Here is a 17,036-nt window from a genome sequence, read left to right on the forward strand (position 1 = left end):
GATGTGTTCTCTGGAGTGAAGAATCATGCTTCACTATGTGACAGTATGATGGATGAATATGGGTTTGGTGGATGCCAAGAGAACACTACCTTCTGGACTGCATTGTATCTACTATAAAGTTTGGTAGAGGAGAGATAATGGTGAGGCTATATTCCAGGGTTTGGGGTAGGACACTTGGTTCTGTGAAGGGTACTGTTAAACCTACACCTTAAGAAGACACTAGATTATTGTGTGCGGCCAACTTTGTGGCAACAGTTTGGGAAAGGCCCTTCTCTCTTCCAGCATGACTGTGCCCCTGTGCACAAAGCCAGGTCCATAAAAACATAGTTTGACGAATTTGGTGTGAAAGGCATGCACAAAATCCTGACCTCAAACCTACTGAACACCTTTGGAATGAATTAAAATGTCAGTTGCAAGCCAGATCTTCTTGTCCAACATCTGTGCCTAACCTCACAAGTGCTGTTTTGGCAGAATGGGCACAAATTCCCACAAACTACACTCTGAAAGCCTTCCCAGAATAGTGGAAGTTGTTATTGCTACAGAAGCCTGGGGGCCAACTGTATGTTAATGCCCATGGTTTTGGAATTGGATGTCTAACAAGCTCATATGGGTGTAATGGCCATGTGTCCACAAACTTTTGGCCATGTAGTGTACAAAGAACAGTTAATGGAGTCCATGCTGGCTGAACAGTAATTAGAAATAATGCTGACAGAGCAATAACAAGTGATAGTGAACACAAGACAGTAAGGAACCATAAAGATTGGTCATTACATTTAGGGCGGAGTGGTGGCTCTGAGGCTAAGGATCTGCACTGGTATCCAAAAGGTTACCGGTTCGAATCCCCGCCACTGCCAAAAGAGATCCTACTCTGCTGGGCCCTTGAGCAAGGCCCTTAACCTGTAATTGCTCCAGGGGCGCTGTACAATGGCTGACCCTGCGCTCTAACCCCAAGGGGTATGCGAAAACTAACAAATTCCTAATACAAGAAATTGTATAAGGCGAAATAAAGAACAAAAAAAAAAAAATTGTGCATCAAGTAGGAGCCATGCTGTGTCAATACTAAGTTGGGTCAATGTAGACCGGACAGTGTTAGGGGCCATGCAAACTAAATAGTTCTCATGCACACTTGATAATACAAATTTTTAAGAAGGTCTTTTTTGTGTCAACTGTATTTTTGGTGGCTTTTAGCTTATCGTCATTCGTTCCTTTATTTTTCAATCCCACTTATTCTTTTCTATCACCTCCATTTCCGTCAGCAATACCACACGCACTTCAAAAGAGGTCATCCACATAAAGCTAAGCAAATTCGGGCCTGGCCAATACTTAGATGTTGGTGAGGTCAGCAGAGAACGCTTACCCTGTTGTCTGAATGTGGATCCCAATGCTCCAGTGCAGTACTGTAAACATAGAGCTTTCCTTCGGATGAGACGTGAAACTGAGGTCCTGACTCTCTGTGATCATAAAAGATCCCTGGGCATCCTTTGTAAAGAGTAGGGTGTATTCCAATGTCCAAGCTAAATTGCTCACCATGGCCTAGTCATTCTGGACTCCCTGTCTATAACTGGCTGTCTGTCTCACCACTTCATCACCTAACAGCTAAAGTGTAGTGAGTGTACTGGAGCAAAAATGGCTGCCATCGCATCATCCAGGTGGGTGCTACACATTGGTGGTGATTAAAGTGGCTCCCTACTCACTAAAGTGATTTGAGTAGTGAGAGAAGTGCTATATAAGTAAAGAAAAATAATTATTATTATTATGAAAACTTAACAATATGAATTTCAACATCACATATAACATTTTCAGTATAGAACTGTGTCAATCTTTCTATTTTAATTAAATTTTCCTGTGATTGCAGCAATGTCCTCATACTGTATGTCTGCTTCACTGTTGGGCAGGGCAAACTGTTGTGTTCAGTTATTTATGCCTTAGATGCTTCTAAAAACCTAGATTGAGTTTCTTATTACAACTCAGAGTAAGATTTACATCTTAATTGTGGGATATGTTTCTCAGTAGTTGGGTTCTGGTGTCCACGATGAGTGGTCACTCAGCAATATATTCTATTAATAGTGGTCAATGTTTCTTAAAGCTCATTTTGTTTCTTTTTTTTCTAATTCTACAGCTTTGATCAGCCAGTGGAAGGTGGAGCCCAAGGACCGGGCCATCGCTCTGATCCTTGCCCACTTACCTCTTCTTAAACCGGGTAATGAAGATGCCAAGAGCGAGTACATGAGACTGCTCCCAAAAATCCTGGCCCATTCCATTGACCATGGCTGCCACCTAGACGAGAGTCGGCAGCTCCTGTCTTATGCTCTGATTCACCCTGCCACCTCACTGGAGGATCGGGCTGCCCTGGGTCTGTGGCTAAATCATCTAGAAGAGCGAGCTGCTGCACGAGGTGCTGATTCTCTTGAGCGAACAACCACCCCTCATCACCAGGTGTACCATCCCCAAAGACGTGGATCAGATGATCGTGTCAATGGTTGGCAAAGCCCGCGAGACTCGGGTATTGGCAGTGGTGGTTGGCATCACCAGAGCTGTGAGAATGGACATCTTTCAGTCAACCCAAACGCCTCCATCCCCAACACCATCAACTCAATTGGTACCTGCAGCGGGTCCAACAACAGTGAGTGCTAAATTTTTGTCATGAAATTCTTTGAAATATGATTTGAAATATTCCTGACTCCTGCAAAGGTGTTGATGCCATATAGAGACTCTTTTGGAAATCTCTGTGGTGTGCCAAAGAAAAAAAGTTATGACCTCCATTACTGCTTCTTTCAATGATTTGCCTTCACTCTGTATTGGTTGGTCATACTGTCCATGTTCATCTTGATCATGTAAGCTGGCTTTCTAATGGGACAGTGACTCTGATCTTGTTGGCTTGGCTATTGGTCATAATAGATTATCATACTGGATACGTGGAGGGTGAGAAAAGACCTATGTGTAACATTTTTATTTGTAACATTTCTGCACTATTTCTGATCCAGCGGGTCCATAGCATGTCTTGTCATGAAGTCATTACCAATGCTAGGACAACACAGTCTTTGAGTCTTGTAGGCACCTCTTGGCTTTAGATAGACTTTACTAATGGCAGTGGCTTTAGATCTTCATTTTCTTCTGTAATGTCTAGGATCACCTTATAAGAAATCCTTCTGTCTCATGAGGTCTTCTTATCGATACAGACATCGTGGTCTTGCTGTGTTTCGGCAGAACCTCTGGTTGTTCTGAGTGTCTTTCCAGTGTCCAAAATTCTTCTAGTGCTGGCTTCAGATGTTCTTATAGGATGATATCTAACTCAGTCCTGATAATCTTTTTGTGTTTTTTGTTGTTCTCTTCTGGTGGCTCTAAACCATCTTATTTTGCACTGCCTAAAAGCTGTATGTATAAATTTCAGACATTTAGCTTGTGAGACACGTGTAACATACTGTAATTATATCATTGGGGCCAATTAGTACCATTGTTTCACAGTTTACCAGAACCAAGAAACAGGGTTCAAACTCCAGTTCTGGGGTCTCATTTATAAAACTTTTGTGTGGATTTAGGCATGAAAATATGCATACGCCAAACAAGTAGAAAATGCATACACAAAAAATCCAATTTATAAAACTAGGTATACTCACGTTTACATGAAACTGACCATTAATAAATCACAGTCATCTTGTAAAGATGCATATGTGAATGCGCCTAAAAACCCCACCTGGTTGCCACCCTGAAACAATGGACTATGCTAATCAATCTCATATATATACAATCAGGGTGCTGCAGATCTTCATTGGCTGGTACACCAACCTCCCACCTGACATACTGAGACACAGCCACCTGCATTTGAGGAGTCTTATGTCATGTTAAGCAACTGAGTGCGCACGTGTGGCATTATAGAAGGTATGCAAAAAACTACTGTAGATGCACATAGTAACAGAGCAGGATAGAGATCCACTTGATTGATCTTGAGACTTTAAGAATTGATATTGAAACGTTTAAACAAAAAATAATGATTAATCAGAAAATCTATATTTTTACCCAGGCCTACAGGCTACTGAGCCACAATGTTTGTCAGTCTTATCTTGGCATCACAGTTGATTTGACTAGTAATTGCTTCATTCCCACTAGATGCCCTTATTGCAGTGTGAGTACTGTAAAGTGCTCTTATTACATGAGGAGAGTGGAAAACAGCTGTAAATTGGCTTTTCATGTTGGCAAAAACATGTCATGTATTATGTATGTACAACAATATCATACAAAAACTGAATGTAGTGCCTCACCGGTCGGTTAGTGGCTTTCAGCACATGATAGAGTGAAGCTTGGCTGAGATAGTCCTGACCTGTCGGCCATTTCCCTGAAAAGTGACAACAGGTAGCCAATATAAACTGATTGCAAAAACAAAAAGTTGTTCAGTGAAAATATTTAGCATTGGCTCACATAAATGGGAACTAAAATAGTCTATACTTCGTATTCAGTACTTTTCAGTTTGATATAATAATAATAATAATAATTCATTACATTTATATAGCACTTTTCTCAGTACTCAATATGTTTGTTACGTCAATACGACATAGTAACCTCAAGGTGAAAGGAATTATTATACGCACGAGCCATCACTTAGCTGGTTTGGCTGCATTTCCCTACTTGATTCAAGGGTGTTGTCATTTCTCTGTTTCTCCAAAATGTTGCATATGGATGGGTCAGAATTGACATGCAAGTTCTCTAAAAATTTTCTTTTACAAATAAAAACTTTGCGTGGAAAGCTGAGGATGCACATTTTGGACCTCTTTTTTTATGTACAGTACGCAAGTTTTATAAATCAGACCACTGGTCACTATCATTGTGGAGTGTGCATTTTCTTTTTGTGGCTTTGCGGGTCTCCACCTTAAAAGCGTGGTTTGCCACAGTGGCTGTTTCTACTGCTTTTATATATACTGTACAGGCTCTGGGCCCTGAAACCATAAATTAAAAGGCCTTGAGAATACAGTAGACCCTCAACTTACGTGACTGCGACTTTATACAAACTGGTGGTGATTCTTAAAAAACAAAAAATAAGGATAAGAGTGCAACGATTTAAATCAGTGTGGCACAGGGCAGCATGCTTTTTTCATATTCTGAAACAAGGGCCTTTCCTACTGTCTATTTGCTGCTGTCACTATAGCATGAACCTCTCTAACACTCTTACAATTTTAGGGTACTCTTGCTGTCTTTCATCCACACCAGTCCGACTAGAATTCAACATACCATTTTTATGTTCACTCTGGTACATGGATGAATGAAAGAGTGAGTGACATGCTTGCTTAATGCTCATTCAGTCTAATCCACAGTGGGATGAGAAGAAGGAAGATGTGGTCCTCTCCATACTATCATCCTGTCTTGTTCACCCTGATAGATAGATAGATAGATAGATAGATAGATAGATAGATAGATAGATAGATAGATAGATAGATAGATAGATAGATAGATAGATAGATAGATAGATAGATAGATAGATAGATAGATAGATAGATAGATAGATAGATAGATAGATAGATACTTTATTAATCATAAGGGGAAATTCGAAAGTGTGATGTGTGATGTTGTGAGAATGAAGGAATTATGCTTATGCAACTAAAGTACTCTTAGTCCCGCTCCAAGGTGGTACGAGGAAGAGTGAGATACAGTCCTCTTGTGTTCTCAGCAGTCCCACACAACGTGGCGCATGTACGTCCTTTGTCTTACTCCCTTCACGTATCTTCTTAGTGTTGAGTTTAACTGGCTAATTCTCATTTCCGTTAAACAATGCTCTGTTGTAACTCTAGTTGTACTGAGCTGAAAACAAGGTGCTGTGTCTGCATCAGCTGTAACATTATGAACGTAAACCACTGAGCCTAAGTCTGTAAAATGACATTACTGTACATGGGCACATTGTATTAATGTACATATATATATATATATACGTACTGTACATGTTAATGGGTATAAGTCATGTTTACACTTAATTTAGCAGTGTTTCACCATATGCAGATTTCCACTATACATGATGCTTTGGAATGTATACCTCGCATAAGACAAGGTTAGAATATATATTTTACATATATACTGTGTGTACAGTATATATGTCTCTCTGTATATATGAATCTATATATATACAGTGGAACCTCGGGTCATGACCATAATTCGTTCCAAAACTCCAGTCACAACCCAATTTGGTCGTGACCCGAAGTAATTTCCCTCCATAGGATTGAATGTAAATACAATTGATCCGTTCTGGACCGTACAAACTGTATGTAAATATATTTTTTTAAAGATTTTTAAGCACAAAAATAGTTAATTATACCATAGAATGCACAGTGTAATAGTAAACTAAATGTAAAAATATTGAATAACACTGAAAAAACCTTGAACAGAGAAAACTAACATTGCCAGAGTTCACGCTACAGCCTTACGAACCGCTCGCTGTAAACACTTTTTTTTAATGAGTTTTAAGCACAGGGAAGAAAAATTAACATTTGAAAAATCCTTAATTTATACAAAAACTAACCATAAACAACCAAGAAAACTAACCTTGCATGAGTCGAGTTCTGGCATGAAGGAAGTGAGGAGGAACTGGGTGGAGAGGAGATTACAGTTTTGAGGTAAAATCTATGATGATACGGGTTTGCTGCATGCTCCCATCTCGCTTCCGGGAGCCCTTAAACCCGTCACCGTCGGTAATGTTACCGATGAGCACAACAGTGAGGCACTACAAAGGAGCAAGGGGACAGTGCAAAAAGTGCCAAGTGCTTTTATGAAAATCAACAAAACAACAATCAAAAACAAAGTCTAAATTAAATAAAGTGCAGTGCTTTCAGAATCCTTCAATAAATAATTCCATAAAAACAGTAATGAAGTGGAGGTTAAAATCCATTAGAAAAAAAGTCTTCATTAAATACAACAAGGTTAAAACAATGCTGGAAGCAGTCTCTTTAAAAACAAGCCCAGTGCATTCTTTAACTGGTGACCCCCCTGCTTCTCCCTATCTAGGCTTTGCAACAGGGGAGCCACTCTACCTGCAGCTGTTCTTCCTTCTTCCTTCTGGTCTGGAGGCCTCCCGATCCCTGGCTTCGGTCGCGCACTCTCCAGACCGAGATTTGGCTTCCCTGGTGACCAGGATGCCCACGTCAGGGAATTCACCGCCCAAGCCGCACGACTCCCACTGCCTTCTTGGCCTTATGTGGCCAGCCGTCCATCTTCTGGTCACTCCAGCTCCTTGATCGCTCAGCTGGAGCGACCGCTTCCTTCTGCCCCACTGAGTGTCGGCCAAACACCCCTGCTTGGGCTCACTGTCCAGCTAAATGCCTGCAAGCACGCGCTTGCTCGCTCACACCGGTTCTTTCCACACTGCTTCCTGCTTACTTCCTCACTCCGTAACCTCCGTCTTTCTTTTCTTTTTCCTCCCTTTAGCCACCTCGCGCTTCTATTTATGAAGAGGACGTGGCAGATGTAGCAATCAGCAGCCCCGGGACCAATTACGGATGTGGATGGTTTCCCACCTGTGCACTTAGGTGAGAAATGCCCACACCATGAATTCCCCTGGAACTGCTTTAGCCACTCAACCACCACGCCCCCTCGCTAAGCTGCAAGCGCGGCGATTATTTATTTAAAACTGGCCTCTTGACGTGAGCTGTGGACCCGCTATACCACAAAGTCCCTTTGCGCGATGCACATCTGACCAAGAACAATGTACTGTACAGGGAGAGACTGAACACATGCGGAAATCATCAGCGCGTACGAACCGGAAGGGAAACTGGCTTGTTCGTCACCCGAGTGTGTGGTCATGAATAGATGCAAACGTTTGGCAAACTTTTTGGTCATAACCCGATTTGTACGTGTTCCGAGACGTTCGTGACCTGAGGTTCCACTGTATATCTTTATATATAATCTTCATTTGGATCTTGATCTTTGTTTGTCCGCGAATTCACTGCCTTGTGTGGTGTTCCTGCTGTGTTCAGTAGAGGGCAGTAGTGATGGAGGAGGAGAGGAAGTGAGGGGGAGGATCGTTGGATGAGGTTGGAGTGTGGTGATTAAAGAGGATTGAACTAAAGGAGACTACATGCTGTTTGTACTGGCTGAATACACAACACCTTTGTTGTTACTTTTGTTTACAAACACTGTCGATACCACTCTTTGTGTTTAGATCTGGCGTCGACACTGTGCTTTGTGTTTAGATCTGGCGTTGACACCTGCTTCGTTGTCGAGACTGTGGTTTTTTGTGTTTCTATCGACTGTCGTTGACAGCACTTCGTCCAAATCGAATGTTCACCCACTTCTTGGAGTCGGCAGTCAGAGTATATAAGTCGGGCACACTTCTGTGATTTTCCATCAGTCGGCGTTTGGAGTTCAAGAAAGAAGCATTGGTTCTTCCTTACTCTTTGGATTGCCACAAAGCAACCTGTGAGATTGGAGAAAGGTTGAGAAGAGATTGTGAGAGGAAACGACAGCGTCATGAAAACGAGACGCACTGTGAACGGAGAGAAGCAGAAATGCTCCTCCACCACCACATAATTACTATTCGGACAGTGATTCCAAGTAGGCCGTTCCTATCGAATCAATGTCCAAGGGTTCTGTTTTGTAATTTTGTTTCCCTTATAAAAAATCATAATGCTGTGCGACGAAGGGCCCAGTTCACGACTGGCAGCCACATTTAAACAGGGAGCCCTTCACAGACAACTTTAACACGTGCAACGTAGTTGGGCGCACATGGCTAGTATATATATACAGTAATCCCTTCTCCATCGCGGGGGTTACGTTCCAGAGCCACCCGCAAAATAAGAAAATCAGCGAAGTAGAAACCATATGTTTATATGGTTATTTTTATATATTTTAAGTCCTTATAAACTCTCCCACATGGTTTATAAATATTCCCCGTACAGTTATACAGCATAAACCCTTTATATTCTCTTAGTTATTAGGTAAGATTCATTGAAATTATGTATGTAAACACAGTTTATGTACTACGCACAAACATACGTATCGTATCGTATATCATTGAGGAGTTTTATTTAATACGTAATACAGTTTTAAACATATTGTAATTGAGTAGGTAATATAAAAATACGTGAAAAATCTATAACATGTAAATGCTGTACATAAAACCAAAATGTTATTTTAAAGATACTGTAGAGCGTCTCGGATATCACATTTGTTACAGCCATTACGATAGACAGGCCACCGGCAATAAATACCAACAATGCAAGGAAAAAATTGTATAAAATGTGTGCACAGTTACAATAAACGTACATACATGTACTAAGTACATAGAAAAATAGTTTTGGGTACTCACCAACTTGTCAGATAACGATGACATTTACTGCACTGTCACAGCTGTTCTAAAGGAGCCTCTTCAGGCGACTGTGTAGCACCGCCGTCGTCTTCTTCCACTGAAGGCATACTAGGCAGTGTTTTGCGTGTAAGGAACTTCATGATGGGCAGTTGCTGGCGCTGCTTTTTCATTTGTGTAAAGAGGTTCCTATACACTTCCGTGGTGCCGTCAAGAGCATTTTTAAATTTCAAAGAACGAATCATTTGCGGGTCCCATTCTTCAACTGATGTCTGGAGATCTTTTGCCATTCGTAGAATGGTCGCGAGACGCTCGAGAGTTAGCACAGCACCCAGGAGCTTAACCGCGTGCTCTGATTGGGTAGCTTCTCAGCCATCCGCCAATAGCGTCCCTTGTTTGAATTCAAATGCATCCCTTGTTTGAATTCAAATGGGCAAATCAACTGAGGAAGCACACATACTGTAGACCGCAGACATCCGGGAAGCAGTGAAAAATCCGCGATATGTATTCACATATGCTTACATTTAAAATCCGCGATAGAGTGAAGCCGCAAAAGACGAAGTGCGATATAGTGAGGGATCACTGTATATAGTCTTATATTTACAGTAGATAAATATTTGAACAAGTACAGCAAATAATAATAATTCTTTGCATTTATATAGCGCTTTTCTCAAATCACAACATTGTTTCAAAAATGCACCACTGCATTTATAGGCTTGTTTTTAAATTGAACTCTTATGAACAGTTTTCATGATATAATCAAAGTGTTCTTGCAACAGCTAACTGCACTTACTGCAGCATTCTCACAAGCCGCTCATTTGAGAAGCCATGCTTGAGACATCAATAAACCCTACAGCAGTACTGATTTGGAAATAGAGGTAAATTATAGCAAGAAGAATATATAGAGTATAACAGTGCATTTTGTATTGTGCTCAACAGCAGTTCTCTAACATGGCAGAGAGAGAAAGCAGCCAAATTCCCAATGCTTGCTGATCTGATCAAATCATAGGATGTCCTTGATACGTATGTATGTATGAATATTGTCACCACGGAGAGGTCTGAACTTCATGCATAATGTAGACATTTTCATTTGTCTTAAAAGGAAATATAACATTATACAATTTTTCATAGATTCAGTCAGGACCCACAGCTAATGGGTCAGTTTAGCATTCACGCAGGATAAAAGGCAATGCTTGATATTAATTTTGAAAACAAAAAGATACATATAAATTTGAACAGTTTTATACTGCAGTAACTGCATACTACAGGTTTATAGTGTCTTTATTGTCAAATGTGCAGAGTACTAATCAAAATGCCACACATCTTATGCTACTGAAGTGTAAATATTTTATATTAATATTTGATTATTTATTTTAATAAAAAAGAAAAAGATTATAAAAACATACATTAAAATGTGTGTATTTGTGCACTGATTTGAAGTTATTTTGCAGTGTTCTGATTTGTAAATGTCTAATACACAGTAGACATACAGTACATTTCTTTTATGAAAAATTATTATCAAGGGAATATTGCATCTTGAAGGCTGAATTGCAATATGAATTGCATCATGGGCTAAGTGTACTGACTCATGCCTACTATTTTCTAATCTACTTATCAGTTTTAGGGTTACAGGGAGCCAGGTGGGGACCAACCCCACAGTCAAGTGCCCACTTTCATACACTATACTCAGTCACACCTGGCCAGTTTAGAGAAACCAGGTAACATATCCACATCTTTGTGATGCGGGAGGAAAGCTACAGACTCAGAGAAAAATCCACACAGACAAGGGAAAAAGGTACAGACGTTTTCAGAGAGTGCCCAGGCTAGGATTCAGGCCCAAGACCCTGAAAATATATGCAGATCCAACTTCTGGTATTTCAAAAAATGAGAGTGAACTGGTTCAGGGTATTTTTTGTTAAATAAGCCAGAAGAACAGAATGTAGAATGGATTAGTCAAGGTATGACTCTTTTAGTATAGGGGTAGCTGAATGTTATATGAAGTAGTCAAATGAAAGTCTAACTGAAAGCGTAAAGAACAATATGACTTTGGAAGCTATAGAGTGCAAAAAGCAGAAGCCGGGCTGGAATTAAAGAAGAGGCCAGACGTCAGAAAGAGATAGTGACATGAAGACTTTGTGGGAGTGTGGAGGTAATAGAGAAGAATTAAGACTGGAAAAGCTCAAGAGAGAAGGTGAGCCATAAGAAAGATAATGAAATCATGGTGGATTAGGAAGCATGAGGGCTTTGTCTCTTTTTATGGTCGACAATACTGAACATAGGTTCATAGTATCAGGACACATGGGTTGCTTTTCCTCCCACTAGTCACTTCAATGCAGATTGTGCAAAAGGTAGCCAGAATAACTCAGTGGTCAGTGAGGCTTGATGATCTTTTGACACTATGGCCCAGGATTCCAGCTCTTGCAGCTCCTTAACTTACAACAGCCAAGTGGGAGTGTATGTTGGAAAGATCACTGGTGAGTATGCTGTGCCAACTACCTGTTTTTTTTTCCTTGTTTCTTTCAGTCCTCTCCAGTGGGCATAGCCCTCTGAAACGTTCAGTGTCTCTTACCCCTCCTATGACTGGGCCAAATCAGTCAATGGGTCATGGCTGGCTGTCCCAGGAGGACCTTCGCTCTCGGGGCCCCATTTCCGACCATGCACCCCTTTCTCCCCAGAGTAGCATAGCATCTTCAGGCAGTGGGGGCAGCGAACATCTGGATGACACACAGATGTTGACTACCAGTTCACATCGAAACACATTCCATGAAGATGGTAGTGGCATGAAGGGTGAGTTTAATGTGCATTTGGTGTCCATGAGTTTTAGAAGCTGTGTAGAGCTGCTTAGATAATGGAACATGTTCTTCAGTCTCAGACTGGTGAACTAAGCAATGGCTTTGGTGAAAAAAATCCTATGGAGAATAAGTCAAGAGATATTTAAATTATGTTTTACTTTGTGTTCAAAGATGTACCAGCTTGGCTGAAAAGTCTCCGTCTGCACAAATATGCCAGTCTCTTCTCAATGATGAACTATGAGGAAATGATGTCCCTTACAGAGGAAGATCTGGAATCACAGGTATCTCCTCATGATCTGCCTTGATTAAAACTGTATACAAACAATCCTGAGTTGTCACCTGGGCAAAACTTAAAAGATTCAGCTGTGTCAGTTGTGGCTAGATATTGAGCATCCATTTGTGGGTTTGTTCATTAAGACAGAATCAAAATATGCAGTGGGTATAATAAATATGAGAAATCACATAGACAGTATCAAGAAGCCTACAATAAAAACCTGTCACTAAAGTTAAATGCATAATTCCTGGATATCAAATGATTACATAAGAGGAATCTGCATAGCTCTTTGCTAAAAGTCACAATTAAATATCCATCTGAGGTCTGTGCTCATTTAAACAAAATCAGACATTCATTTGAGTTAAGTGGACAGAATTAGTAAGATTTTGAGCTGAGATTAAGTGTTAGTTGTGTGAAATTCAACATCTGTATGAATTTAGTGATCAGCTAGGTACAATCAGATATTGGACTTAGTAATCAGACAGAATCAGATAAATAGCTGGGTCTGACATTGGGGGTCAGACTTCCCATTTCTGCTTAGACAATATTGTTATGGAAGTATCTACAGATTTATTCTTGGAAATACAGTACTTAAAGTATATCCAAAGAGTCAAATTAATTCATACTCCTTACATAAAAACAAATGGCAATCTGAAATGGCATAAGAACTAATGAATGAGTTTCCAAAAACTTATCAAGCATATTGTTGCAATTTTGGTTTGTTTCTGTTTTGTTTTCTGCATTCTGTGTGCTGTTCTACATTATTTTTGTGGCATTTTCAATAAACGTATTGTTATTATCATTATGTCATGACTTAAGTATATAGTTGGAAATACCAAAAGAAGCACTTGCTCAAAAGAAAGAAAACTCAAAAATGAAAGAGAGCAATGTAATACAGTAATTGAACCTATATTACAAATACGTACAACACAAATGTATTAAAACAAAGAACCAAGCACAAAGTGAAAATACATCATTGAGCAAACAATATTATAAATGAATTTACCAATAAGAAAATATCAAGCAAAGAGAATCAGCTGTCAGATTCATCAGTTATTGTTACATGAAAATTTTTGTTTGATCTTTGTTTGATATAAATGATTATATGCCCATTCTCACGTCAGCCTTGTAATTTCTAGAATTTGTTTTGTATCTTTCAGGTTTTAATGGTGTTTTGCAAGTGTTTTTCAGGCGTCTTTTGGACATGCTTAAGGTTTTTCCAAGGATTTTCTAGGACTTTTGAGTTTTCACAGAAGTGTTTTGCAGGGAATATATGATTGACATCATTTCCTGTCACCATTTTCTGGGTGGTGAGGTATTCAAATGTTGGGACGTGATCGCTGTGCATCCAGAATGTCTTTTATAACTCTAGCACATTTAATGCTGGTGATCATGGTACTGAATAGGAGGTGTCATTAACTATGTGAGCACAGATACTGGGTACACCTTGGCACTGAGAGACAGAAATGTTAGATCTATGCTGTCACTCTACCTATGTTAAAACATCTGTACTGATCTTACTACATTTTAACGTAAATAAAACTAAATACATACCTATTACTTTTGTTCAGTTCTTGTCACTTGATTGCAGGCTACATGCAAGCTTAATCTCTCTGTCAATAGCAGTCACTAGACAACCAAAACACGCTTCTGCACAACAACACTTGCACTTTTTTAGTTTCAATGAGCTGCTTCACTCCTTGCTCATCCCAAAATATGAGGTAGTAACTTAATGTAAAAAACACTTCAAAATCACCAGCTGTTTACAAACCTTACCATTTTAACAGAATAAGCATTTGGCTGAAACTGCGCAAACACTGCTGCATAAGAAGGTTTCCTAAACCACTTCCCATTAAAATGTTTAGATGTGAATAGTGTCATTGAAAATAGTTGCTAATAACTTCACAAGCGGTTTAGGAGAGTTCCGGCCTAGTGCTAAAACCAGACAAAAATGCTTAGGTGTGAACGGGACTTTAAACCTATATCATTCACTCATATGCAGTAAAGTTAATGAAGTACATGAAAGTGTGTAGACTTCAGGGATAACACTGCAAGTTGAATGATCCATTTAAACAAATTATTTTGGCCGCTTTGGGTTAAAAATCTAAAAAGCATCCCTGAGTAACCCAAAGATTTTTTTTAGCATTTTGGGTTAAAATCTAAAAGGCCTCCCTGCTTAATAGAGCCTTCTTATAGTCACTGCCCCAGCTCAGCATGTAGCACTGTGTCTGCATGTAGTGGACCTCTATTTTCAGTCATTTGATGAAGCATGGAATCGAATTCCTGCCTATTGTGAGCAAATAATAATTCATACCCAGGTCCACTATAGAGGCCACGAACCCTCCGAAGATGAAATCTACTGACCATTTTAAATGAACCAAACCACCAACAAATGCTAATATGAAATACTTAAAAGTGTGTTTTATATTAAATTAATGTATTTAATTTGGAAGTGAGTTTTTGGTAAAAATCATTTGATAAGAAGAACTAAATCTCCACAAGGCAGAATGAAATGAAAGCAATAGAAAATGGAAAATAAAACAACTCTAAAACACATTTATGATCAAGGGTAAAACAAGGCATTTGTAAAAGATGAGGCAAGCAAATGAGAAATAAAAATAAAGGTGATATTGTGATTTCTACCACAGTGACTGTCAAAAATAGCCTGAAAAAACACAACAAAAGACACACCTGCCCTCTGTGAAGACTTGGAGCCACTCAACAGGCAGCCTATTCCTAATTCAAAAGGGAAAACTCCAAAACAATTTGGCTAAGGCTTTTAAACAATAAAAGGCCTAAATTGTCCCAAAATAGAAAAAAAAATAGAAGAGGCAAAATTTTAGAGCAAACAAATCCAAAATTCACAAATCAAAAACAGTGCCCCCCAACAAGAGCCCAAGTAAAATTCCAGGAAATTTGAAATGATCAACAAGAATAAACAAAACATAGGAATCAAAAACAGATCACAGTGCCAAAGGTCCGCTGTAAGTGGAGTTTCCCTTTAAAAACAAGCTAAGGCCAGTATTCCCAGCTGCATGATCAGTAGGCTCCGCCTTCTTTGGCCCTACATAAAGAAGATAGGAAAGACAATTATTTACAACACAGAAAAGAAAAGTAAACATCACAATATTAAATTACTACAATAATGATAAAATGAAAATAAAAATATAAAAATATACAAAATAATATTCAAAAACTTTGAAATAAAAGAAAATATACTTATGAGACACTGGCTAAAATTAACAATACTGTAGAGCTTTGACTGGAAGTGATGATAGTGGAAAGAAAAGTTTTTTTTTGGCATGAGAGACCATCAATCAGAAAGTGTCAACCAAATTTAAGTTGGAGGAAAACTTGTCATAGATAATGGGTAGAATAAAGGGAATGTGGATGGATGGGGACAGGGTTAAGCAATGCATTTTTTTTCATCAGAGATAATTGAAGATGTTAGAGATTTCAATATTTAAGACCTCAAGTATTTGATTAAGTGTCCATTATGTTAGCCATGAAATAAAAGTAACAAATTCAGGACTGATTGCAGCTTCCCTTCCCGTGCTGGCAGCACATGCACTGAGAATCACTCACGGTGCTTCTGCCCATAAAAACATACTGTACCCACTAATTTCTAAGTTGATCAATAAAACAGAACTAACACCCTAACATCCCGATCAAATATAGTCAATAATATATGGGCTGATCACAAAAATCAAGATCAGATCCAAAGAAATATAGCCTGATATAAACTGGAGGGTGCCACAAAAAGCAAAGGATGAAGAACATTATGGGATAAAGACAAAGTAAATAGTCATTATTAAGGGAAAGAACCAGTGGCATGAAAATTGTCAATAGCATAAGAGCCTTTCTTGTGCCATCATAGATCATGCTTCAGGGGCATATGAAAGCTTGAGACAAGCAGAGCACAAAAGAAAGTTCTGTAGACACACTTCATGGACTCTTGTTACTCTAGCCATCCACAATGGCTTAAGCCATTGCTGAGAAGGAATTGTGAAAGAGATCAATTTTCTGACATTCAGAGTATGGATGGTGTTTTCTGAGCCTCCTTGAGAACTGGCTGATGGCCAGCAGAAGTAAGAAACTTGATAATCAGGGGTCCTGGGCACAATTAGTTCTTATGCTGGAAGAATACCCCCATGATATACTTCAGTCTCACAGACTAGAAAATATAGGTGGCTATACCTTCTAAAAATGTATGGGATTGCCACAATCTGATTGTATATTTTAATACCAATAATACAGACATTATTTCTTTAATACCTGTCCTTCAGATTGGTTAATTCAGTAGATAGTAATGTTGATTATTATGGTAGCCCACCATTTTCAGCAGTTCTCCAAACACCATGGCTTTTTTTCATTCATATCTCAATGAAATATCCCAAGTTCTTGAAAAGTAACTTCAGTGGAGCTTCTTCTGGAAACCAATTCCTCTAATACAAACCTCTTTATATATTATATACAAATAATACAATACTCTATTGCATTGATTTTTTATCATCTCTGTTTAGCACTCTGTAAGGGAGCTGAGATTGATGGGTTATTAGAGACAAGTCATACAGATAAAAGAGTCAGAAACCAAGCTGTAGTATGTGGTCAGTTAGGCTGCATCCAAGCATCCATAGCTGAATATTGATCATTAGCCCAATGATCTGTTCCCTGCTGCTACTCTCCGAAG

At 39.2% G+C, this 17,036-nt stretch overlaps 2 protein-coding genes across 4 annotated transcripts in view; one reads left to right on the top strand and one right to left on the bottom strand.

Moving 5' to 3' along the window:
* Positions 1–17,036, top strand: part of samd4a (sterile alpha motif domain containing 4A) — an 84,054-nt gene that overhangs the window by 40,057 nt on the left and 26,961 nt on the right. For all 3 annotated transcript variants that reach the window (XM_051919888.1, XM_051919887.1, XM_028822379.2), the window contains exons 3-5: positions 2,120–2,623; positions 11,804–12,067; positions 12,244–12,353. In XM_051919888.1, the coding sequence (XP_051775848.1) occupies positions 2,120–2,623; positions 11,804–12,067; positions 12,244–12,353 (878 nt within the window). The remainder of the gene's footprint in view (positions 1–2,119; positions 2,624–11,803; positions 12,068–12,243; positions 12,354–17,036) is intronic.
* Positions 12,887–17,036, bottom strand: part of gch1 (GTP cyclohydrolase 1) — an 81,206-nt gene continuing 77,056 nt past the window's right edge. Inside the window, exon 6 of the mRNA XM_028822386.2 lies at positions 12,887–15,410. Within this exon, the coding sequence (XP_028678219.1) occupies positions 15,386–15,410 (25 nt within the window). The 3' untranslated portion in view covers positions 12,887–15,385. The remainder of the gene's footprint in view (positions 15,411–17,036) is intronic.

This window comes from Erpetoichthys calabaricus, chromosome 16 (assembly GCF_900747795.2).
Source record: "Erpetoichthys calabaricus chromosome 16, fErpCal1.3, whole genome shotgun sequence".
Lineage (NCBI taxonomy): Eukaryota > Metazoa > Chordata > Cladistia > Polypteriformes > Polypteridae > Erpetoichthys > Erpetoichthys calabaricus.